Raw genomic sequence first — 26,260 nt, 5'->3', positions numbered from 1 at the left:
GGTGAAGTGCAAACAAATTTTTCGCGGCCACGCCCCGTGACGGCGCACTTCTTGTCAGGCATCAAGCCTGTTTATAAACTGATGATTTACTCGGACCAGAAGGGCCTATGTAATTACGAGACACTGTTTGCTTGTAAGTATCGTTGAGCACAAATGAATAGCGGGCACATTTCAAGCGTGAGCAGTTTGGGGCATGACTGCATGTACTAGGACTTTATCACGTCCTACGCATATGTTAATGTAATGTGTAGTGTTCATATTATTCGATTTCTATTTTATTCCGATTATTTTCATCCTTCATCATCCTTCATTGCTGAAAAATAAGAATAAGGTTCGAATAGAATCTGATGGGAAGGATTGTTTCACACCGGCCTTACATTTATTACATACCTTCCATGCAGTGCTCATGAATAGTCCTAGAAGCGAAAGGGGGGGGGGGGGGGGGGGTGCACCCAAAAAAAGCACGGAAAATGGCGGGTTTCTTTTTTTCCTTTCCACCTGCCTGGGCACACGATGTGATTGAATTTCTACACTTGCTATTAAAATAGCACATGGTGAATAAAATTCATTAGCACGGATAGACGAAAAATTAAAAGACATTGACTTCACTACCTTTCTAGCTTTCTTGTTTTGTGCGCAAGCATCATCCACTGGCCACTGCTTTCCTGCAGGCCTAAAAGGATAAACAGCGCTCTAAATTTTGTTCTTCTCGTATTCTGCAGCGGTCTTTATGGCTGATATCAGTGTTTTGAAACCAAACTGTGCGTCGACCGTATACCGCTTTGTTTTCACGCTGGACGTTTTCAAACACCACACGGTGTTTATTTCCTTCTTCCTCATTTCGTTCCTGTACACTCTAGAGAGCAGAAAGCGCGTTTGGCTCGCATGCGTTTGCCACCGTCGACAACAAGCGCGAGTAAATCGAGCAATTTCTAATCAAGAGCACTTCTTTCAGGCTTAAACATCGCCCTGTTAACTCGATTGACCCCCCCCCCCCCCCCCCAGGTCATTTGTATCGCCAAGTAAAGCTGTATTTAGATACGAGCTATGTCCCAGCGGGCTCGACAACGCGCTGATTATTATTTCGCAATGCGCCGTGTTTAACCACAGGAAAAACAAATCAAGAACGGAGACGGAAAGGGGAAAGCAACGGCAAACGAGTGCGGCAGTGTGTGGTATGCGTGCGAATCCCTCATACGTGTCCCAATAAACAAAGTGTAAGGCTAAAGAAGAAGATGCGTCTGATGATTTGAAAAGACGAAGACGAGATGACAGTGTTCTCGAGAGTTTTGGCCAGCGCTACGCTTGTGTGTCTTTTGCCGATCTGATCCCAGACTGCTGCCGTTGCCGTTCCCGTCGCCCCAGTACCTCGTAATAAACCCCCCGTTACATTTGGTGGAGGTGCGGGGTAAAAACATCGGCCCTGGAGCTCCGTAGTCGTGCTCTCCCGGCGCGCACGATGCCTGAGGACGTCCAACACCAGGCCGTACAAGTGGGCCAGGCTGTCATCTGTGCCGGCTCTCTTCGTCAACGGGACCCGACCATTTTCAGCGGGACTGACGAGAACGATGTGGAAGATTGGCTCACATCGTACGAGCGGGTGAGCGTATACAACAAATGGGACGATGTGACGAAGCTAAACAACGTCATCTTTTATCTCGCCGGTGTGGCTAACCTCTGGTATCGCAACCATGAGGCAGATATTCAAACCTGGTCCATTTTTAAGACTAAATTTGCAGACGTATTTGGTCGACCGGCTGTCAGGCAACTCCGAGCCGAACAGCGATTGCGTGAACGATCTCAGCAGGCTAGTGAAAGCTTCACTAGCTACATTGAAGATGTCGTCGACTTGTGCAAGCGGGTCAACGCTCGTATGTCGGAAGCCGACAAGATCCAACACATCTTGAAAGGCATCGATGACGACGCTTTTCAGATGCTTCTAGCGCGCGACTTGCGTACCGTTGCTGAAGTCGTCACGCTGTGTCAAAGCTTTGAGCAGTTGCGCAAGCAGCGGATTCTGACACGCCAGCGGCCATAGCAGGTTGAGTCGCTCGCTGGGCTCACGCCTGCTCCTGACCCCTCGCTGCTACAGCAGATTAAAGACTTCGTGCGGGAAGAAGTGGCACGTCAACTTTCCTTTCTGCCGAGCGCTCACGACCGACCATCATATCTGACTCCAGCGCTCCGACATACAATTCAAGAGCAAGTTGCTGAGGCTCTTCCACCGGCTCATCCGTCACCACCTGTCACGGTTCCGCTGACATACGCCGACGTTGTCGCCAGACCACAACCTGTGGCGGCTCCGCTCACATATGCCGAAGCCGTCGCGAGACCGCCTCCTGTCGCGGCTCCAGTGACATATGCCGATGTCGTAGCAAGACCGCAGCCGCCAATCTATAGTGCGCCTCCGGCGCATTTGCGAGGGCCAGTGGCTTACCGACGACCTACTCCAAGTGTCAGCGATTCCTGGCGCACAACGGACAATCGGCCGATTTGCTTCTTTTGTGGTCTCCCAGGTCATGTAGCTCGGCATTGCCGCCGTCTTCTCCCGGACGCGGAAATTCCTCCCCAAGCTCCTGGGTACTGGCCCCCACCGAGTCAGTACTCTGTACCAGCTGCGCCGCCGCAAAGTCGTACTTCCTCGCCGGACCGTTCTACCCTCTCCAGCCGCCGGCCCTCTTCTCCACGACGCCGGTCTATTTCGCCTATGCGACGTCGCCCCACCGCTAACCAGGAGGAAAACTAGGCGCCGCAGTTCCTGAGGCGAGAACTGCGTCCACAACGAACTTGGAAAGGCCTCATCCGTCAGCCGCTAACCTCATTGAAATTTCCGTCGACGGCGTTTCTGTCATGGCGCTTGTCGACACTGGTGCTGCCGTTTCCGTCATGGACGCAAAGCTGTGTAGTTCTTTAAGAAAAGTAAGGACGCCAATTGCTGGACTCTCACTGCGCACCGCCAGCGCTCAGAACATCCAGCCGTCAGCAGCGTGTACCGCTCGCGTTGTAATCCAGGGGACCATTTATGCCGTCGAATTCGTCGTACTGCCCTGCTGTTCTCATGCTGTTATCCTGGGCTGGGATTTCCTATCGCGTCATGCTGCTATCATCGATTGTGCTCGAGCTGAAGTCGAGTTATCTCACCTGCCCGAAGCTGTATTGGACACTGCCCCTCCTGGTGCCTGTGTTAAGGCCCTAGTTGCCGAAGACATTGACCTGCCTCCCTGCTCTTCAGTCCTCGTACCCCTCTCTTGCGGCCCTCTTCGCGACGACACTGTCCTCTTCACTCCGTCCCCTATCTTTCTGCACCGCAAGTGTCTGCCTCTGCCATACGCTGTACTGACTATATCCGCTGGCCTCTCCGTACTGTTCGTGTCTAACCCATTCTCGTTCCCCAACGCCTTGCGCCTAGGTGAATGTCTCGGCACGGTACAACCATTCGCGTCTCTGCTCATCCGCGAAGAGACGGACGACGCGCCGCACCTCTCCATAGCCGCACTCAGCCCACCTACTGCTGCGCCCGCTCCCTCCTCAACCGAAGCATTCCTTCGCTCCATCGACGACAACCTTCCAGCGCCGCAAAGGGCACAGCTTCTCACTTTACTTAATCAGTTTCGCTCATCATTTGACTCACATCAAAGTTCCTTGGGCCAAACTTCCACTGTCACCCATGCCATCGACACAGGTGACCACGCACCGCTGCGACAACGTCCCTATTGTGTGTCTGTCGCCGAGCGCCAAGTTATTGAAGACCAAGTCGACAAGATGCTCCAGAGCGGCGTCATTCAGCCCTCAAGCAGCCCATGGGCGTCGCCTGTGGTGCTCGTCAAAAAGAAGGATGGCTCCATACGCTTCTGTGTAGATTACCGCCGCCTTAATAAGATTACGCGCAAAGATGTCTATCCCCTCCCGCGCATAGACGACGCTCTGGACTCTTTGCAAGGGGCCGAACTCTTTTCATCTCTTGATTTGCGTTCCGGGTACTGGCAAGTTCCTATGAAAGAAGCCGATCGCCCCAAAACCGCCTTTGTGACACCGGATGGCTTGTATGAATTTACGGTGATGCCCTTCGGGCTTTGTAACGCCCCCGCGACTTTTGAGAGGATGATGGACACCATTTTGCGCGGACTTAAGTGGAAGACATGCCTTTGCTACCTCGACGACATTGTGGTCTTTTCCCCGGACTTTGACACCCACCTCTCCCGTTTGAAGCACGTCTTGACCTGCCTCTCTGACGCCGGCCTGCAGCTGAACTTAAAAAAATGCCGTTTTGCCGCTCGTCAATTAACCATCTTAGGTCATGTTGTCTCTAAGCAGGGCGTCAGTCCCGACCCAGCGAAACTTCGTGCTGTGGTTGACTTTCCCAAACCTACCTCCATCAAAGACCTGCGCAGCTTCCTGGGTTTGTGCTCATATTTCCGCCGGTTTATTCGCAACTTTGCGTCCATTGCTGCGCCTTTGACTCAACTGCTGTCTGGAAGTGCGGATTTATCACTGTGGTCTCCAGCGTGCGACGACGCATACACCACCTTGCGCCGTCTCCTCACGGCGCCGCCCATTCTGCGCCATTTCGACTCGGCCGCTCCTACCGAAGTTCACACGGACGCCAGTGGTGTTGGCCTCAGCGCTGTCCTCGCCCAACGAAAACCTGGCTTTGACGAATACGTCGTTGCTTATGCTAGCCGCACACTCACACCAGCAGAACGCAACTACTCCGTAACTGAAAAAGAGTGTTTGGCGATTGTATGGGCCATCGCGAAGTTTCGACCGTACATTTATGGGCGCCCTTTTGACGTTGTGACCGACCACCATGCGCTCTGTTGGCTTTGCAACCTGAAAGACCCCTCCGGCCGCCTCGCTAGGTGGGCCCTTCGCTTGCAAGAATATGATATCCGCGTCGTGTATCGCACCGGCCGCAAGCATCAAGACGCCGATGCACTGTCACGCTGCCCCCTTCCAGCCGAGATCGCCAGCCTTTCCACCTCCGACGCTTCTCTGCCCTTGCTTCGCCTCAGCGACATGCCTTCAGCGCAACGCATGGATCCCTGGATCGCTTCCCTTCTCGACTTTCTCGCCAACCCGACGGCTGCTTCACCGTCACGTGCGCTCCGCCGCCAAGCTGCCCATTTTGCGATCCGTGACACCCTACTTTATCGCCGTAACTACAACTCCGAAGGTCGCAAGTGGCTGCTCGTTATTCCACGTCACTTACGCTCGGAGATATGCGCATACTTCCATGCTGCCCCCCACAGCGGTCACGCGGGCGTTTTAAAGACCTACACCCGCATACGGCTGCGCTACTACTGGCGCGGAATGTACACCTTTATCATGAAGTACGTGCGCGCATGCATTCCCTGCCAACGTCGCAAGACACCTCCCCATCGTTCTGCTGCTGAGCTGCAGCCGTTACCATGCCCTCCACGCCCGTTCGACCGCGTTGGCATTGATTTATACGGTCCGCTTCCATACACTGCAGACGGCAACCGTTGGGCTATAGTAGCGGTGGATCACCTTACACGATATGCCGAAACTGCTGCCCTTCCGGCTGCCACTGCGACGGACGTCGCCTCCTTCATTTTGCACCGATTCATCCTTCGCCACGGTGCACCTCGTGAACTGCTCAGTGACCGAGGCCGCGTGTTCTTATCTGAGGTGGTGAAGGCGCTTCTCAAAGAGTGCAACACGATTCACCGAACTACCACCGCCTATCATCCGCAGACCAATGGCCTCACTGAGCGATTTAACCGCACACTCGGAGACATGCTCTCCAAGTACGTCGCTTCTGACCACACGAATTGGGATCTCGTCCTTCCGTACGTTACTTATGCGTACAATACTGCTACGCAGTCTACCACCGGATTCTCTCCTTTCTTCCTACTTTACGGCCGCCAACCCTCTGCTACTATCGACACTATCCTCCCTTACCGCCCTGATGAATCCGAATATCGGCCTGTTTCCGACGCCGCGCAACACGCCGAAGCCTGCCGCCAAATTGCCCGGTCACTCACCACTGACACCCAGCATCGCCAGCGCTCCCGCCTCGACCAAGACCAAACCCCACCGAACTACACTTCTGGTGCACTTGTGTGGCTCTGGATCCCTTCAGGAACTCCCGGTCTCTCCTCAAAATTTCTTGCGAAGTACCATGGTCCCTACCATGTGCTGGAGCGCACCTCTCCGGTTAATTATATCGTGGAACCCCTCACGCCGTCTCCTGATCTCCGCCGCCGAGGACGGGAGACCGTTCATGTCCAGCGCCTCAAGCCCTACTACGACCCCGCCGTCTTGCCATCATCCTAAGTCGCCAGGATGGCTCCTCTTGTCCCCGGGGTGATTGTAAGGCTAAAGAAGAAGATGCGTCTGATGATTTGAAAAGACGAAGACGAGATGACAGTGTTCTCGAGAGTTTTGGCCAGCGCTACGCTTGTGTGTCTTTTGCCGATCTGATCCCAGACTGCTGCCGTTGCCGTTCCCGTCGCCCCAGTACCTCGTAATAAACCCCCCGTTACAAAAGAAAAAATTGGCAGTGGCTTAGCTCGGCTGTGACAGGATATACGTAGCGAAAGCTAAGGCATAGCTTGGTTAGCCTTGGTAAATCTTGATTGCAAGTCCAGGTCAGTCTGGTTGTCTGGCTACTTGTTGTCACGTGGTTCGGCACGCGGTTAGTCACGTGACCAGTCACGTGGTGCGGTGCGACCACGGTGGGAGTGCGAGCACGGCGAAACTGCGAGTTCGTGGCAAATGTAGCTTTCGCTACAATAACGTGTACAAAGTAGAAAATAAATCTATTCATAGTGGCTCTTCGTCTCATGAACTGATTTTTATTTATGGTTGTTTAACGTCCCAAAGCGAGTCAGGCTATGAGGGACGCCGTAGGGAAGGGCTCCGGAAATTTCGACCACCTGGGGTTCTTTAACGTGCACTGACATCGCACAGTACACGGGCCTCTAGAATTTCGCCTCCATCGAAATTCGACCGCCGAGGCTGGGATCGAACCCGCGTCTTTCGAGTCAGCAGCCGAGCGCCATAACCACTGAGCCATCGCGGCGGCGTCTCATGAACTCATATATGTGTCCATGAATGTTTTTTTTCGTTAAAACTATTCAATTCAGAGACAACACTTAGTGTATTAACTAGCCCCCTTTGTGACTCTTCTCCAAGATGTGACTATGAAATATCCTTAATGAGAAGGCTGAGCTGCTGCGAGTGGCGGAGGTACGCAACCCAGGCTGAGCTCCCAAAAGTTTTCCCGCGACCTAGAACTCGCTTCGGCGCTTTGGCGCGGCCGCTTTCCCTCCTAGAGAGGCACCAGAAAAAAACAAAGAAAAGAAGCACAGACAGGCGGAAAGGAGCCAGTGTTTTACGACTCCCAAGGAGGACCGGAAGCTTCGCAGAGCCGTTAGCGATAGGCGCTGAAAGGGACAAAGGCTCTTAACGAATCTGCGGCCGGAGTGTGTCGAGTTACCCCTCTTTAGTTTTACTGCCGCAACGCTGCCAACGAAATCAGCGCGGAAGCGCTCCTCTGGCCTGTTTCGCAACGTGGCCGACCATAGTGAGCACACTGTCACCACCACTATTTCCGGCTCCGGCGATGGCGGCAACAAGGCAGTAGGCCGGGCTCAGCTCAGAGGCCCGACCGTGTTTGTGTCTTTCAATGTTCAAGCTTGCTGGCATCCACACCTTGCAGGGACGGTATTATTAAGCGATAATTTGTGAGATATAATAAATAATATAAACGAAGACAAAAGTATAACAGTTGATGGGATCTTAATTTATGTACCATAGCCACGCAATAATATGAAAGGAACAGTCAGTCCAGAAAACTCATAAAGCAACAGGGGAGTATTGTTATTGTGTTATAGTGATGTTTGCTAGAGAGCAAAAAATAATCGGTAACTTTAGACACGCGGTTATGTCACAGGGTGTAGATGAGAACACACGCGCTTGTAACCGGTGGGAGCCGAATCCACGACCTCAGCCCTCGAAATGCGGAGCTCTGCAAAGTGAGCTACAGCAGTCTCTATCGCCTTCTGTTTTTGAAATGATATATGGTCGCCGTCTCCACGTCGTTTGTCGTCTCCGCGACGTTCTACCTGTGCCCTTACAATGCGATCGCCCACCAGCGTCACATGCAACTTCCACGAAATAGACTTTTCAAAAATATGCAACCCGCAAGCTGCTTACGCCACCGCGGTGGCTGGTGCTTGGCTGCTGACCCGAAAGATTTGCATTCGATCCCAGCCGTGGCGGTCGCATTTCTGTGGATGCGAAATGATAGAGGCCCGTGTACTGTGCGATGTCAGTGCACGTTAAATAACCACAGGTGGTCGAAATTTCCGGAGCCCTTCACTACGGCGTCCCTCATAGCCTAAGTGGCTTTGGAACGCTAAACTCCATGAACCATGAACCAAACGGATTTCTTTCGGGTTGTGTTGTGTGGCTCGTTTTACATCATGAGCATTCCTGTCCAAGGATAGATTGAAGGTGAGGTGTTTTCTACCGTCTTCCCAGTAGTCACAGGCTTTTGCACCCCTCTTTCATGACACGCCGAGCACCATAAGCACTATACGCACAAAACACACCTGTTATTATTTTTTTGGTAACTTCAACTTTCTGTAAAGTGGTGCGATGCTGCTCCTATGCTAACACAGTGCGCTCCATCAAGCTCCCGTCCCTTCCTCTTCGAAGCTTAGGACCAGAAAAGGCACTAAAACAGTTTCACTAGACCTCTTAGAAGCAATGCCCGAGGGCTGTATATATTTGACGAAGGATGTGCGTCCAGCTACACAGTGAACGCGCGCGGGACGTGCCACTTCAGTTACCACGTCTCACCGGGCGGGGAACCGGATGCGAAATATGGTTGCTCATTAGACCCACATATCGATCATAGCATGTGCCCTCATCCATCACCACCGTAGCAATTAGCTTCACCGTCACAATTAACATCATTTTAGTACACGATGTTAATGTACTAAACATCATTTACATCATAACATCATGAAGTAACATCATCATGACATCATAATGCTGATGATGATTATGGATTTTTATAGGGCAAGGGCAGCTATGGCCAAAGAGCGCCATGTCACAAGGTAGTTTTCTTTTTCTCAAGGTGGGGTCAAAGACCCATTTCCCAAGCATTTCACCCTAAATAAGCCGAGCACCAGACCAGGGGAAACCTCGTACCCATTGTATCAGCGGTGGGTACCCGGCGGCACTGGGGATCGAACCCCGCGCCTCCCGCATACGAGGCGGATGCTCAACCATTTGGCCACCGCTCCTGTCACACACACATCATAATGCTAACATCATGTTTAGTACAGCCGTAGGAGCAGCCAAGGTAATTCGACCATGGAGCAAAGGCATGCTCCCATGACCTATAATCAACGTCCTCCACAAGTCCCCGCCACTACTTTCGGTAAATTCCGGAGCTGTTCACAGTAATCTGCAGCTCTATGCTGCAGTCGAATGCGGATGCACTGCTTCTGTTGTGTTTACGCTTCACCCAGCATTATACAGTTCGACAACGTCTATTATCTTTGCTTCGCTTCCGCGAGGATGTCATCAAGTTTCGCTTGTTGTCTCACCTGTGCTGATATTTCTTGCATTCTTTGCACTGGTTAGTCTTAGCATCATCGTAATAATTACCATCAGTGCAACTACATCTGAGGCCGGCGTTAGCCACCTCTGTCCTGATAACTTTCCAATCTTATTTGCCCACCATTCTCTATGCCGCCCCCTACTACATTTGCCTTCAGTTGAGATCCATTCGTTACCCTACGGAAGCATCGGCTATCTTGCCGTCTTCTTTGGTGCTCTGAGCGCCTCGATTGCCCCTTCGGATACCACTGACTTTCGTTTCTCGTCTAGCCAAGCCTGTTCTCTTCCTGTCACTTAATGTTCACCCTGCTAGCTTCAACCGCTTTTTACTGCGCTACTAAAAGAAACTTTTATTCTAACACCTTTCCGTTCTTAATTGCGCTTCGCTGCCTTTAAGAAACATCAGTGAAGAGATAATTCATCCGCTTCCGTGTCCTTTAACGAAGTCTCAGTGAGAGCGCAACGCCTATATGCCTGGTGCGCACAGCGCGTAGATTTCCAAGCCCGTCTTGCGCGTAATAAAAAAACACTCACCGAAGCTCTGGCCTTGACCGGCGAGGCGGCACGGGGGGCTACCGACCTGCCTGCTGTGGTGGCCTTCCGGGGCGGCGGAAGCGGCATCGAAACCCGCCCCCGGCCAGCACTTCCGGTTCCGGTGGGAGGACGTGCACGTAAGTCACCAGGTCGGAAGCCACCAAAGGGAAAAAGGGATGCGTGGAAGGAGAGAACACAAAGATATGCTTAGAAACCTTGCATGAAATTCCAATTATCATAAAGCACAGACAAGGAAAGAAAGAAATTGATTTCGGCACGATCTAAGGCGACAGCGCAAACATATCCCCTGACGGTAGAAGTAAAAGATGTCTAGCCTGAAAATGTTAACCAGTGGCTCCGATTTCCCCACTTCAGTAATATACTTTTCTTTTGCGCGCTTCGAACATTTTCTGAAAATTGTCCCCAATAGCCCTAACGATTAAGCAGACAGGCATGCAACATATCATCGCTTTTTCAGAAACAGCAGTTACAAAGGTTTCTAAAGGCGTTAAACGACGCGTTATGAAACAACACTCCTGATGTAACTTCGGATGTCAGATGGCTAACATTTCGGTAACCGATTAAAGAGTGCGGACCAATTTCTTTCCCTTAAAAGGGCTTCGTGTGGTAATGCTATTGCGCAGCGCTCGTGCATTCTTGCACTTTAGATATCGTACACGTGGTACTTTTCTCGGCATTTCACTTTTCTTTTGTGACTAATATCTACTGGCGCATGTAATAAAAGCGTCATGCACGACAATCTAAAGCGTGTCTTAGATCAGTTTTTTTAATAAATTATCTTAAAACTGTCCGTTGATTGGTCGACCCTCGCATCTTATGCGCTTGCAAACACTGAATGAGGACTATTCACTTCGTTGGTATTGTATTTTGAAAAAAGAAAAATAGGGCACGAACAGACGAACGACAATGATAAGAACCGGCACCTCAAGCGCTGACACGAAAGTAAAGATTCAGTAAGAAAGCCGGAAAGTGTATGTATTAGCGAAAAATCTGTGCAAAAAACATCACCAACAAATCAAAAGTTATGTCCGGCGTGTCCACCCAATTACATTCTTTTTCATGAAAGGCAGTGAACGGTTGAATAACACATGTGTATTTATTCTTCCGACACCACCGTCGCCCATCTGTTCGCGCTTTGTGTAAACAAAAAAAGTGTTCAATAACCGAAGAACTCTACGGCCTGAATGGAGGAAACAGTGTGATAGATAGTATGCGGTGTAAAAAAAACCACTAAGGACATATTGAGTTTGGCCTATAATCAGTGATCAGCGCGTTATAATGACAACAATGTTACTTTGCTGAAAGTGTAGCTTTGGTGTGGTAAGAAAAACTAAGAAGTGAATTTTACGCATCGCGACCTCATACCGCTTTTGCAAGCCAACAGTTTTTATTTGCTTATCTGGGGGAGTGGGGGGGGGGGGGGGGGGCGCAGACCACAACAGCATTTCTTTCAATTTTATTGCTACCGAGATTGTTTTCATGTCGAGGTCGCTAGTTTAAATCGATTGGGTGGAAAAAATTTTGCACTCGAAACTGGTTTTCCAAATCATTTATTCGCCTTTCGCTGGCTAAAACCGTCATATTCACAACAGCCATACAATAAATATTTACTAAGAGTAAGCGCTTGGTGAAGCTGTCCACAGTGTCCTTCTAACATGACTATAACACATGGCTATGAGGGACGCCGTAGTGCACGATTTCAAATTAATTTCGACCCTGGGGTTCTTTACTGTGCATGGACAACCAAGAGCACAAAGTCGTTCTTGTATTTCGCCCCCATCACAGTGTGGCTGCCTGTTGCAATGTTTAATCGATCCCTCAACAGTGCATTCAGCAGCCAGAGTTATGGCCGCTTAGTTAACATGGCGGCTTCATACACATGCAAAAGCATTTGTATTTACGAAGTCTATGTATTTACTAGCAAAGATAATATTGGCCGCTCATAGATCGGCCGGGGACAGTTATGGATTGCGGATAATAGCTCATGTCCTAAGGATATATTGTCAAACCAAAAGCCTGTCTTTATGACGGTTATGGAATCGTGTTTTCGCAATTTCAAAGGTTCCCTTCTTGGACGCTGAACAATGCTAAGCGAACGATATTGAGGCATGGACGGTATTTCAAGGCGTCCCTACGGCACACCTATTGGCTCTGCGATGAAGAGTCAATTATCGATTTTTTAAAGCACAGACCGCGATTACTAATGCATGTTCTTCTATGAAAGGACTGCACTGGCGAAAAGCAAGTCTTGCTGTTTTCTTTAGCGTCCTAACAAAGGAATACCGTCGTGTTCACTTATAACGAACTTGATGGTCATGCGAATGGCATTCGTTGTATTCGATGTTCGTAGTAAGTGGACTTCTGGTAGCATACCCAAAATATGAATTCCGACAACGGCGGCGTTTATTTCTTTTATTCTTTTGTTTATTGTAACTCATGACCCAGCCACGTTTGTGCCTATGGTGTATCCGGCATGACCTGAGCTCCTTGATGTTGGTTCAAACGATGGATAATGCAGGATGGCTTTCCTACTTGCCACATGCCTAAAAAATATCGAGGTTGGACTGCACCGCCTCCGGAACTATAACTATGTGTGGCTACAGCGAAAGATACCGATACCTACTTAACCAAGTAGCGAGACGTTCGAGATTTGACCACACAGTAGAACGGGACGGGAACCCTCGACTTAGCAGTGTCTTTCAATGTGACAAAATCGGCGTGCATTAATGCAAAGGGATCGTGCGCCATTCGGGCCACCTAATATTCGGGATTGACTGCGAAAGCTCCGATTGCCACCGAGAGGAGATAGTAGTGTTGTGTGCACAGCGGTTTCACCTTCTCCAGATAGAAATAGGGGAGGGTGGCATGGTGAATGACAATCTGCAAGCGTACTGACTATTCGAAGAATTTCTCTCCCGACCAATGCCGTAGTATAAAGTGAGAATGCGTTCCTACTTCCATCCTTTATCCTCGCGCCGCTTCCAGGGTCGTAGTAAAAACGCGCACGGCTTTTAACAGGACTGACATCGCCAGCCACTCTGTGCAAAATATAACCAGAGCTGTAACGCGTTTCAGCTAATCCTAATGGCACCCATTACAATCCACATTATGGACTAAAGTTGCTGTGTCCATCGGTGTCTCCATTGTAGGCAAGATAATAAAATACGAGAAAGTTCTCATGTTTTGGCGAAATTTTGACCCTCTTTATATTTCATTGCTATAGTGAATGGTGTGCTCTTCAGCCCAGTCGACATAAATGATGCCAGACATTGCTCTAGTCATACACACTTGTCACTCAGCTTCCAGCTACAGTCGTCTTTTGGAACCGTTTCTGTACTTGTCATAATATGACGTGTTGGAGAGTAGTCAGGTCAGCGACCTGTTCGGTTGCTGTTTGGTTCTGGTGTTTCCTTAAGGATCTGTATTTTAAACGACTAATTGTCAAGGACTGTATGCACAAATGGTTGAGACAAGTTATACGCAGTTGTACAGCGTGTAAATATCACGGCAATTGGTGTTAATGAAACTATCTACAGTCTCACATTACTACCTACCCACCTATCTACTAAAGCCGCAGCTGAATCTGCTGCTTAGTGCAAGAAAAGCTGTGTTATACTGTACTGGCTTCAGATAGGAAAAACAGACTCACAGAGTGCGTTGCGCACTGCCTCCTCGACCCTGAAGGACTCGCCGGTGCGTTCCAAATTGAAAACAAGGGAAGGAACAGCGTGTTTTTGTTGGCTGTCGGCACTCGACCCAAATCCTGTGGGAGTCTGTAGTTGGCGCCTTTTCCCTCTCAAGGTTTCGCCCAAGAACATATGACGCCGGATGTTCGACAACAACACGAACCGTTGGTGGATTGCCACGCCATTGTTGTTGAAACTCGAGCCAATGACAACATTGCAAAATCCAAGATAAGTGCTAGCGCGCAAAAAGTATTGGAAGACGTAGGAATGGCCGGAGCTTTTAGCTGCATGAAAATTGCGACTTTGCCACTGGCAGAACTACCCGGAATACATGGTGTAGATCGCACCTTAAGCGACAGTGCATGCCTTGTGCACAGGATTGATATCCGCCAACTTTAATATGCTTCGATGTCACTGAATGAAACAAATAAAAAATAAATAAACAAGGGCATTGTTCTTCGGTGGCAGCTGGGAACGAGTTCCTCCTGCGTTTTATTGCACTGCTATAAGCGACTTTCTCTAGTATGCAGCGCTTGAAATGAACATCAAATATGGGCAGCTAGGGTCGTAGGTTTTATTGGAACTGGTCAGTATGATGGCTTGAAGCTGTATATTAGCAAAAAGTCGTGTTTTTGCGTTACCTTGTGATGCAGCACAGAGGACACGACTAAACAAAGTGGACCAGTAAAGGTTCAGAGGCAGCCTCAGTGCACCAGCCAACGTTTCGGTAAAAAGGCTTGTTTTCTTCTGTTCCACCACACTGGTCAAGCTAATTTGAAAGGACATACAATTTTTCAATAGCGTCTCTATGCAATGATTACTTCCCCAGGAATAGCATGTGAAGTTTTCGTTTTCTCAGAGGCTTTAGCTCGAGATTTACAACCTCATAGAGATTGGTGAAATCTTGAGATATCAAGCGCCATGGATTTGTGGCCAAGGTCATGAAGATTGGGCTTCTTTTCAGTAGCGACTGTTTTTCTTGCTTTCCTCTTCGTGCTGGTTCACATATCGATATTTTTATGAGGGAGGTTAGAATATAAAGGGCAGTTCGAATTACTAAGAACGCGCAGTGTTAAAACTTGGACTAAACATGTAACGAAGAAATCATAAAATCCACATTAAAGCAATGTACTAGGCCCTGCTCACGTGTTTAAACCTTTAAGGTGGAAATTTTTCAGCAGCCCTTTTCTCATGTTTATCGCCCGTGCCTTCCTCTGCATCTGTTTGAAACATTGCCGCTATCATTGATATATTTGAAGTTTTATAAATTCCGCCAAAGGCAGAGAGAACCGCCTGCGTCTTGTCCATTAAATATAGGTATGTTTCACGTGCAGTGATTGGTAGCGTCTTACGTAGCATCGCAATTAAGGCTTTGTTTTTTGCTTTCCATACTTGCCGGCTACATCCGGGATCGGTTTCACAATTCTGACAGAATCTCGGAGCGTGCTCAAAGCGCAATTTGCAACCTCTGGACAGACTCCAACACCACTCGCGTATGACACGGCGAGAGGTCGCACAGTCCGGACGCATTATGCGCACCGTGGTGTCGTTAGCACATTCGTGGCGGCGCTCTGGCGCGCTGAGCGTTGCCAGCGATTCATTTCTGGCCTGGTCCCCTTGTTTACACGTGTCATAGCGGCCTGAGGACACAAGTGCATCCCACCACAGTGAAGGAACGTTACGCACGCGGGTGGCACGACCCCCGCGGTGCACGCTCCGAGCGCTATGGCTGCACGCGGACGAAGAGGGTCAGAAATGCAATCTGGCTCGCCGCCCAAAAGCGAGAATGACATGCAGCAACTCTGGCACGGGTTACAACGGGTAGACGCTATGGCGCTGCGTTAGCATTTTGGCTCGTATCCCGTACGCTTTATTTCTCTTTGTCCCGATGGTGTTCGATGTGCTGCTTACAACTCCGCATCGTCCATTCTTATATGCAGCCCTACTAGCATACGGGACCTTTCCTTGTGGAGCTGGCATGTGCAATTTGCGAACTATGATTGGAGAACGCTGTCTCCAGCGCGAACATGGCAGGTTTCAGACTGCAATGATGCTGCAGAATTGCCCACCGACTCTGCCACTGCCCCGGTTCCCTGGAGGCAGCTCTGTGCCGTCAGGAATGAGCTCTCCGAGCAGGGTCTAAAACCATTGGTTTGCGGCTTCAGCTTTGACCGCCAGAGGCCATCAAGCAGCTTTTCGGGCACATGAAAGCCACAGATTGTTTGTGCGCCCGCCTATAAACACACTTGGCTTATTTCTCTTATGACCGCAATAAAGCCCCGGACATAAGCACGTTGCACTAAACAACAAACTGAGTTTTCTGGCTGTCTCCTGTTCACTGGAGGGCAGCCAACCATGAATGTACCCTTCTACTGGGTACATCTCTTCTACTGGCGTAATCATCTTGCCGTCGCTGCCAGAAGCAGTAAATGGAATCTTCCACGCTTATGTGTTGCACAATAAGAGTGTTATCCAGTACAGCTACAAGATAGCCCTCTCGAGATTGCACCATCTGTGGTGATTTGTTCCAAGAAATATGTATCCTTGGTTTCAGTGCCAGCCATTTTATCAGGTTCTGGCAGGTCAAATCATCCCCTACCTACCTTTCAGTGGTGTAGTATTATTCGCCAGCCTTCGCGTCTCCTTGCTCCGCTCGTGTTTTGAGGGGGAGAGAGCACCAAATTACAAGCAACATAATACGAGAAATCGGCGAACAAAAAATCGTTCTTTCTTACTTCACTAGGTGGAGCTTTAATATAAGGGAAAGACCGGCAGCTATTCCAGCAGCATGCTGTATAGCCAAAGCCACCGCTGCCCGGCAGTGGCATCATATTGCCGCGAATCTTTCTAGTGTTTGTTTGTACCTTCTTGAAAGCTGGCGCCACGCCACTTTATCACTTGGTGGATGCAAGACGCGACCAGACTTATCTGGATTGATTGCATCCAGGCGGAGCTGATTCTACGTTGTTCCAGAATGTTGTAACTTTGTACGCCGTATCTCGAAAGCCCGCTATCAGCTTCAAATTGAGCACGACCGGCAGCGGCGGGCATTCTGTTCGACGACCGCCGAGCACGCTTGTTGCTCGCCGCCGCCGAGTGATTCAGTCCACTGTGGGCGCTAGTCAGCCCAAATAAACAGTTTTCTTTTAGAAGGTATTTTCGCTGTCTTTCTCACTGCCTGGACTCCCGTCACCACTACGTGACAATATCGTGACGAGCAAACGAACAGAGTCGTACAAAGGCGACCCATCGCGAAGCGAGAAGTGCCGCTCGCATTAAAAGAAAAAGAGGAAGCGTTGATAGGAATCACGGCATGGCCTTCGTGCAGCAGTTATGCGTGGTGGAGAATACCAACCCCAATTATACGAGCCGCGTGACTCTGTGCCACCCGTGAAGGAAAATCTGCGGCTCTGAATGAGCCGAAATCCTGAGGTTAGCAGATCGTCACGCCTACATTGGCGTTCGAAGAAACTGCTCAACACAGCTGCAGGGCTTTGCAGGGCGTTGCGGAGCGTTGCAAACGCCGCCAACAGATGGCGGCCTAGTTAATAGGCGGCTCCATCGTCTGTTAACATCTGCGAAATGGCTAGAGGGATTTAGCCAGGTTTCGAAGTGGAGTTTCTCAGTTGGTACGATCAAAAATTTACAGTGTAACTCTTCATGGGTTGTTACAGATGGTCAGGTGGCCATAGCTGAACCACAGGCGTGGCCTGGTCACTTGTGTTGTCGATTAGTGGCTCTTGGTGTAAACGCGCAATCATTTTTGCCTCTGCGGAGAGTGAGAAGCCTATGACTGCGTTGCTATCTCAGAAATTGTTACTTCCAACTGTTCAGCAAGCTTATGGGAAATAAAATTGCACCGACGCAAGCCATCGCTATCAAATGTTCTATCAAATGTCTATGAAATGTACTTAATAATTGGTTTTTTTTGGGGGGGAAAGGAAATGGCGCAGTATGTGTCTCATATATCGTTGGACACCTGAACCGCGCCGTAAGGGAAGGGATAAAGGAGGGAGTGAAAGAAGAAAGGAAGAATGAGGTGCCGTAGTGGAGGGCTCCGGAATAATTTCGACCACCTGGGGATCTTTAACGTGCACTGACATCGCACAGCACACGGGCGCCTTAGCGTTTTTCCTCCATAAAAACGCAGCCGCCGAGGTCGGGTTCGAACCCGGGAACTCCGGATCAGTAGCCGAGCGCCCTAACCACTGAGCCACCGCGGCGGGTTCTATGAAATGTTCTTCTTTTGATTTTCTTATTGCAAGGATGTATGCCCGGTCAGTTCTTTAGCCGTATCACCAGAGTGTCGAACAAACAGCCGTACGGCAACCTATGACAAAGGGAGGCGGCCGAAGAGCCCGGAATACGCATATGCGCGCAAACTTGTGTTCATCCTCATTCGGCGCTCCGCTTTGATGATGACAAACATTTTATTCCATAAACAGCTTCGCGCCCCCCGAATCGGGAGCCCTACTTAGAGGACTCTTACGGCCTTAGCTGCTTGATGCCCCCGGTGAACCTGCTCTCTCTGGTCCTCTAGGCTTGAGCTGTGCAGCGCTGCTTAATAATGCTCAATTTGTCGGTTTCGGATTTCCGAGGCGGCATGCATGCTTCAGCGAGCCCACTTAGTGTGATACGCCGTGGCGTGTTCCCCGCATAGTGGGCATGTGTGTGGGCATAGTGTTGGCTGCATGCAATGTAAATGATGAGGTGTTGGCATGCGTACGTCTGTAGCTGCCTCAAAGGTTTGTCACAGAGCGCTGCACATCCGTATGCTCGACACTGTTGTGATGCTCGTAAAGAATTTGCCGGGTGTACTCAACTTTTCTCAGTGTTGATGTTCATTGTTGCTGAAAATGCGCTCTTTGGAGAGTTTGTTCAGTATTCTCTACGAAAAGGCGCCAAAAGAAAAATCTGAGCGCATAGCAGAACCGTTGAGGCGGCTGCGATGGCCTAGCTATTTTAGCATCTGCCTCATATGCGTGGTGTGCGTGGTTCGATCCCCAGTCCCGCCGGGTACCCACCGCTGATGCAATGGCTACAAGTGATCCCCTGGACTGGTACCCAGCTTCTCTGAGGTTCTATGCTTTGAAAATGCGTATCTGATCCCACCTTGTGTGAAGAAAAAGTGCCTTGTGGCTCGGCACTCTTTGGCCAATGCTGCCCTTGCGAGAATAAATTTCAAACACCATCATGATCAGAAGAAGAGACAGAGAAAAGAAACACCTTTACACCAGCATATGTGTTTTGTGTGTTTCTTCTAAGGCGACAGTTTTTGTACGAACAAAATGTTCAGAGGTGCTCTGAACGGCTTCGTCAGTTGCTTCACGTTTTCCGCAGCTCTCTGCATATGCAGAACCAAACGCTAACTAGAAAGAAAAGAGTACATCAAACATATCAGTGATAAAATGCGTAATAGAATGCCCTTTCAACACATCGAGGCAGGTCACTGAAAGCAACCACCGCTAGATATTTTTTATGGTTATCAGAGGAGGTCACACGAATATGCAAATGAAGCACAGCATGCGAAGCGACAAAGAGAAGAAATATTGCCTAGGTTTATTTAATTTATTCTCTACTCTCTACAATAATTTATTCTCTAATCAGCAATCTTTGCTCTGGGCCGCGCCCTGTTAAACAAAAGGAAGTGCGGGAACAATGAACAAGTGATGCACTATACCAATCGAACTAAAACATAAAAGAAAGCGCTCATTCAACTTACTTAAATGTAGACAATATACGCTGCTTGTAGTAAAGAGAAGAGCTGCTTTAGTTTTAGGGATTGCGGAGGAAATAAAAAAAAATTAGCTGTGGTTTAAACTTTGGTTAATCCTGGTGAGGAGCGAAAGCTTCCTTTGCATGGCACACTGCAGAACGGATTGTCTGTAAAGCGTCGACGAAATGCACGTGTAGCCGAGTCAGATTCATTGAGTCTGATCACAAAGTCAGTCTTCCGGCGCTCCGTCTCACTTGCAACCATCTCCGCGTCCAGTGCCGAAGTTGAAGAAACCCCCGACTCTGTGTCGCTGGTTAGACGGGACGCTTCGAGATAACATAGCTCAATCAGCAGGTGAAGTTAAAAGGTCACATGGCCTCTCGGCCAATCATCAATTTAACCTCCACCTGCCACGGTAGGAAGGTTGCTCACAGTCCGATGGGGCAGTTTCCACCTGCTACGATGGGCAGATTGTGATGACGTCAGTAGGTCACATGACCTCTCTCAACCAATCAGGGCAGTTCAAGAATAAACTGCACTGACGCTGCCCTCTTGAAAAATTTGCGTAGTGAACCTTTCGCTTCAAAGCAAGAACACGCAGCTCAACCATCAATATATGTCCTTACGTGATGCATAAAATCGAACAGTGTTCGGTATGATTAAAAATACAGCCAAATATGGAACCTCACGACAGTGCCGTATCCTTCCTGTCTGGACGAGCAACCAAATAAAGAATTAGTGTCATTACCATCTTGATTGAAAACAGGCGGGCTTATGCTTGTGCGTGAATTATCATGATGACAACAATTCCTTTTCTCCAAATTGAGCAGTCCGCATTTCCCACCGCACTATGAGTCTTGCTCTTGGTGCTGCCATTCATGCTACACGATAGCTAGAAAGATTTCTTATGGCCTTTTCTTTTTCTTAGAAACAAGTCAGAAAGAGAGCTGTGAAGGCTAGAAAGGAGGCTTGTTTCTTGTTTCATTTATGGTTGCTCGTCTACCATTTGCCACCTTTGGCTTCGTGTCGAGCTCGTTGTGGCCCCCGGTGTGCGTGCGCTTTTTCCTGGTAGTTGTGCAGTGGTTCGGCGATTATAACAATGAATGCGAAGATCAGCGGCTACGTGTGCCGCCCATTTCCTGCCAGCGTGTTACTTCGCGCTTCTACGTAAGTGATGTGCCAGTACGTTAATCGTTCCATTTGATTCAATCAGGTATAATAAAACAACTTTCGAACTCCCCAAGGTACACCAAAAAATTTAAATTTTACGAGCGCTGCTCACCAACTACCTGCCAGCGATCTGCCCCTTGCGCTGGAGGACGTGCGTGCGGCCATCCACGACCATCTCCGAAAGCAGCACCCCGACCCACGCATCGCGGGAGGTGAGCGCATCGACAGTGTCACCGGCTGTCGCGCACTTACACGGTCACAACGTGCAATGATCCTCCGCGCGCGCATTGGCTGCGTGTGGCCCGGGGAACGACGGGTGCGTCACGGAATCGCGACGAGTGATGTGTGTGACGGATGCGGTGCAGTGGAAACACTAGAACATCTGCTCCTTCGCTGCTCCGCGTTCGCCGATGCTAGTCGCGATATGCTCGCGGCCTATAGGGCATACTACCAGACTCCATCAAGACGCTATTGTGGCCGCAGGGCAGTGCGCGCACTCGTGAGCGAATTTTGGTGAGCCTCTGTGCATTCCTCGAACACACGGGCTTGACGTCCCGTCTGTTCTCCGTCAGGTAGTTACACGCAGTGACCGAACGCTCCGCGAGTTCTACCTTGAACGATTAATAACTGGACGCCCCACTCCAGTTGTAACCTACCCAGTGCTGTGCGCGTGTGTGATTTAATTCCTCTAAAATGAACTAATCACGCGCACAACCTGGACACATTTCTCGTTGTGTAAATAGTTTGTACATATTACTTCTCCCCCTGTCCTCTATTCCTGTCCCCTCACCTCTTTCATTTCATTTCTCCATTCTGCCTGCTGTCCTTTATTTCCGCTGCCCCAGCTCAGGTGCTTCAGTATCGATGGCAGATGTCGGGGCTAACAAAAATCTTTTCCTTCCTTTTTACTATTATTTTTAATAAAACCACTACCACCACCACGCTTGTAAGGTATCTTGAAGACGTTCTGTGCATAATGCTGAGGTCCGACACGGTTGCAGTAACGAAGAGGGTGAGGGATGGGACGATATAAAGAAGGGAAAGTAAATGGCATAGGTCGAACGTGCCTTAGGCTCTACTTTCCCATAAAGTAAACACTTCTCGCCCCAAGTCACATGTTTAATTAAATTACGGCAGTCAAACGAAAGCACCATCAGTGATAATTTTGGTCTGGGCTAGTTGGTTCGTCGTTTGAGGGATTAACCCCGCGTTCTAAACGCTGTGTTAATGCGTCAAAGAAACCACGAGCCGCACAAGTTCCTTTGCGGTAGACTCAGCCCGCGTGAGCGACCGAGATGCGCTTTTCCTGAAGCATTTAGTGTTTTTTTCTCAATATGAAGCAAAAAAATGTTCAGAATAAAGGAAACACTTCGAAGTTGTGTTGTTTTGTGATTTCTTCTCAAATTCATCAAACGTTTGTTTGAAACATCTTGCGCTTTTCAAGCGAATGAAATGCTAAACACCAAATTTTATAGGCTTCATCAAAAACTAGTTACTTTATTTTGTAAACTTTTGCTTAGAAGTGCAGTGTCTTCTTAATAGCGGACCATTGTGCGAGTCCTTAAACTCACACACAGTGCGGTCAAAACAAATGTGGCTTGGTGGAGAACTCCACGCGAGCACCTGTTCAGCTGTACTGCACGAAGAAGGACGCTTTCTAGGACCGCGAAGCGGCTGTCATTATGCTGTGAAAGCCGAAGCGTTTGGGGTTGCCTTTTTTTAATTCTCTTTTTCTTTGGTAGTAAGAGGGTTTCTCTGCAATACTGCAGGGTAGGCTTTCATTCGAGGCTACCGTAACTTCTCGAAAACATGACATTTCAGCATGTTTCTCTTTAAACATTATGTTAGTTGTAACCTTTCGACATTATATAGTGCTTTCATTCCTTGGATCTGACAAAATTTGTTTTGTTGAGAGGCTTGCTCATGTCAGGCACTTTCACTCACCTACAGCTTTTGCCGCTTTTGCTACTGACCTTTCTTTGTTTTGTTGCCCCCACCTCCCTTCCTGCAAATCCACGTCGCTTGACGGTACAACAAAATATTGCTTGGGTATTAACGTGCTTAAATCTAGCAGACTTGCGAAAACGTGTGTTTAGCCTGGTTGGCTCATGGTTTTTCTTTGATGGGTCATCGGCGCATCTTGCGACGATATTAGAGTCTAGTTGAACTCTAATTAAGGCTAAGCTTATGTGACCTGTTCGTGCTGCAGATGGAAGTTGATAAAGACGACAGCGTGCAATGCAAAGCGCTAGACTGTGTTGCAGTTTGACACGAGACGTGTTCAGCTGCAGTGATAGCCTACTTAATCGTTCGTTGTAAGATGTCCCAGAAGAAGATAGCATCAATGCACAGCACAAAACAATGGTCAGTTGTATCTGGTACATTGCACAGGCGATAATTCACCGTCCATGGCGCAAGCATCTCCTTAGCATGAAGCCATGTCTTCACAGGCAGCGTTGACGTGTGCAGCTTAAAGAGTGTTTTCGCGGCAGAAGAAATGCACCATTAAAAAAGACATTGACATCACACCCTGCAGTATTCGTTTTTTTGCCCGCGAAGAAAAACACTGCTGTGCCATGTGATCTATTTATGTTGCTAGGACTATTTAGTCTCTGCAAGAGCCGCATGATGGAACGCCACGCCGAATCACCACGGTCGTCGAAATCTTTGTTTCGTGAACAATGCGCTTTGGTGCGGGGAGTGTTTGCTGCCCTGCAAGAGCCGCCTAGCTGGCTCCACTGTCTAGATTCATGTGTGTGCCTCCCAGACTTTTGATGTTTTGGTAGGAGGGTTCATACAGGCGTAAGGTGTCCTGGTGTTTTGTGGCGTAAGCGTGCTTAGACTTTTCTTTTCGGCACTATTTCCATGCAATAAAGAAAAAAACTGCAGTGATAGCCTACTGCTCTCGCGCAGCGGCCTGCGAACCTGATCTGTTCGTGCCTCCGGGGGTTCGACTCCCAGTCATGGATATTTATTTGAATTTTTCAACATAACATCGCGTCGCTGCTGCTAGTGACTGGCACAAGAGAGATTGAGACAACATTCATGGTCGGTGTTGGTACTTTCGTATTAATAAATTAGTCCCAGAAAGACCGTGTCAGAAGTGCAGTTCGTTGCCCCCCAAAAGACATTAGCGCTTCTCGCAGTTCCCGGTTATGGTTCTGGACTAATCAGCTGGCAAACTGCTGTTCGCTTTGTGACCACACAACAGGGAGAGACACTTCAGTTTTTTTCTGTGCAATCAAACCTTGGCGCAGTGCGGTGTGGTTGCGCGAGCATTTTGCTGAAAATCCTGTTGGCACCGGTCACTGACATCCTGACAGTGACGGAACGGAGTAGCGACACAATACCTCTGCCGCTCACTAGCGCATACACACGAAGCTCGTACTAATTTAAGCATAGCATTGTTGAGGAGTCGCCCCACTCTTTCTCTTAGCATGCCACTGTTTAACTGAGTCGGATGTCGTCGGCACGAGGCGTGATTGAGCGCAAGACATGGGGCGGCAGACAAGAAAGACAGGCCGCATCTGTCAACTATGTGGCCTGTCCTTGCTCCTGTCTGCGCTCCGCACTGCCTGGCACAGTTCGGCGTCCATCAGTCCCTGCCAAGAGACCGGTTGGAGACAAGCCATATTTGTCTGTGCGAGACAATCAAGAGAAACAAGCTCCACAGTGGTGCGCCGTGCACTCCGAAGCTGGCATTAGACATCAGGGTGTGTTGAGAGAATAAAAACTTGGTTTTGATCAAATATCTTGCAGAAATCGAATACGCGTCACAGTGCTTCTGTTGCAAAGGCTGTCTGTTCTTGCAGTTTGTCTTCGGCGTTGTTTAATGCCGTACTTTGAAAGGTTTTGTTTGATAGTTATCAGATCCGTTGTTATTATTCCCACGTGCAGCATGGGAGAAGGCATTGCGGCAAAGCTCTGAATAGCAGGGCTTGAATGCTGGCGCATTCATGCAATACGACACGAAAGAGATCGCGAAATATATATATATATATATATATATATATATATATATATATATATATATATATATATATATATATATATATATATATATATATATATATATATATATATATATATATAAAATACATACTTATTTTGACCTGGAAGCAAGAATACATTGCTCTCACGGGTCCCGAGAATTTTGCAGTAATATGCCACTCGCTGGCATGCTGAAAGCGCACCGCTCGCTAGGCGTTGCTGCGCCTAATTTGCTCCGCATCGTAGCAGCCGAGAAGGGTGCTTTGGCAGTATGCATCGCCTGTCATAAGGTGTCGTATCCTGTTACCTCTACACTATAAATAAAACAGTCTCATTAAAATCAAGGTAAAGTTGATTTTCACAACGGCTTCGGAAGTGAAGTTTAAGGAAACACTCTGGACGAGGGCCGTCGCTAGGCTTTACTTGGATAGATTGGTTTCACCGCATGACAGCGATGTGACGAGAAAAATCAGTGTAATAAGCCGAAGGCCACCATCGGTAACACCCTGCGTTCGCATCGTCACACGGCTTCACACCGCCCGTGCTTTCACCAGGTACTGAAGGTCGCGCTGCCGAGCCGTCTTTCGTTCGTTTGTGCTGCTGACCACTCGTACTGCCAAGGTTGGGAAAAAATAATACGCGGTCGTTGCCTTCGGTCCCCATTCTTCGAAATTACCGAATATTCGGCAGTTAGTCAGGACCACTGCTGTAGTGTCTTTTCTTTATTAACGTCTATCTGCCTGCATTCAACAAGTTTTCAGGCACTGAAACCTCCGAGACAAAATTCTAACTCACCAGCATTAGAAAACAACTTTTCTGTTGGTAATGTCGCTTTTTGATGGTGCGCCACACTTGCTGTAGAAGGATGTCATCCGCCTAGCGCTCCATTTGTGTGGCGGAAAGGTCCGACTGAATTACGGGGATTACTACATTTACTGTCTCTGAACTCGCTGTTTATTTTCTTCTGTTCTGGCGAAGACATGAAATTAAAAATAATCCTCGAATTGTCTGCTGTGCTCCCTGCTAGCTGTCAGTGCGATGGTCACTTATTCAGAGAGAAGTTAGACAACCGCAAAGTTAAACTGCCTGTGCTTCTTCTGCTCGAACGCGACAGCATTGCAGCTTAGAAAATTAAATTTATCCTTGAGGGAAGGCTGTCGCCGACTTCAAAATATATATCGACAATGCAGATGCTTCATAAAAGCGTCTGTGGAAAGCGACCGGGCCATTCCGTGATTGGCGACCGACCTCACCATTGGCTGGCATTGACTCCGATGTATGCAGCCACTGGTAAGGTGCATCGAAGCGTTCAGTCAACAGCAGGCGACCGCACCTGCCCACTGGTTGCCATTACTCTTCCCCATTCTCGGGTCGCTTTCCACAGACGCTTGAAAGCCGCGGGTATACCCGAGCAGGCCAACGACAGCTAGAGGACCGGACGGAGGCGAAATGGCCATTTTAAGATAATGGACAGCCTGCGGAATACGACCCCTAGTAGTCGACCCGTTGTACGCGAAACGATCAGCACACAGCGATCGATAGATGT

The 26,260-nt window shown here is 48.9% G+C and overlaps 1 protein-coding gene across 1 annotated transcript in view; it reads right to left on the bottom strand.

The window, feature by feature from the left end:
- LOC144102015 (calcium-binding protein E63-1-like) overlaps window positions 1-26,260 on the bottom strand; it is a 92,063-nt gene that overhangs the window by 51,370 nt on the left and 14,433 nt on the right. The window contains 1 exon segment of the mRNA XM_077635276.1: window positions 10,132-10,240. Coding sequence (XP_077491402.1) covers window positions 10,132-10,218 — 87 coding nt within the window. The 5' untranslated portion in view covers window positions 10,219-10,240.

Source organism: Amblyomma americanum, chromosome 8 (assembly GCF_052857255.1).
Source record: "Amblyomma americanum isolate KBUSLIRL-KWMA chromosome 8, ASM5285725v1, whole genome shotgun sequence".
In the NCBI taxonomy this organism is placed as follows: Eukaryota; Metazoa; Arthropoda; class Arachnida; order Ixodida; family Ixodidae; genus Amblyomma; species Amblyomma americanum.
The sequence above is the reverse complement of the archived record's forward strand: the minus strand, read 5'-3'. Positions and strand labels throughout refer to the sequence as shown.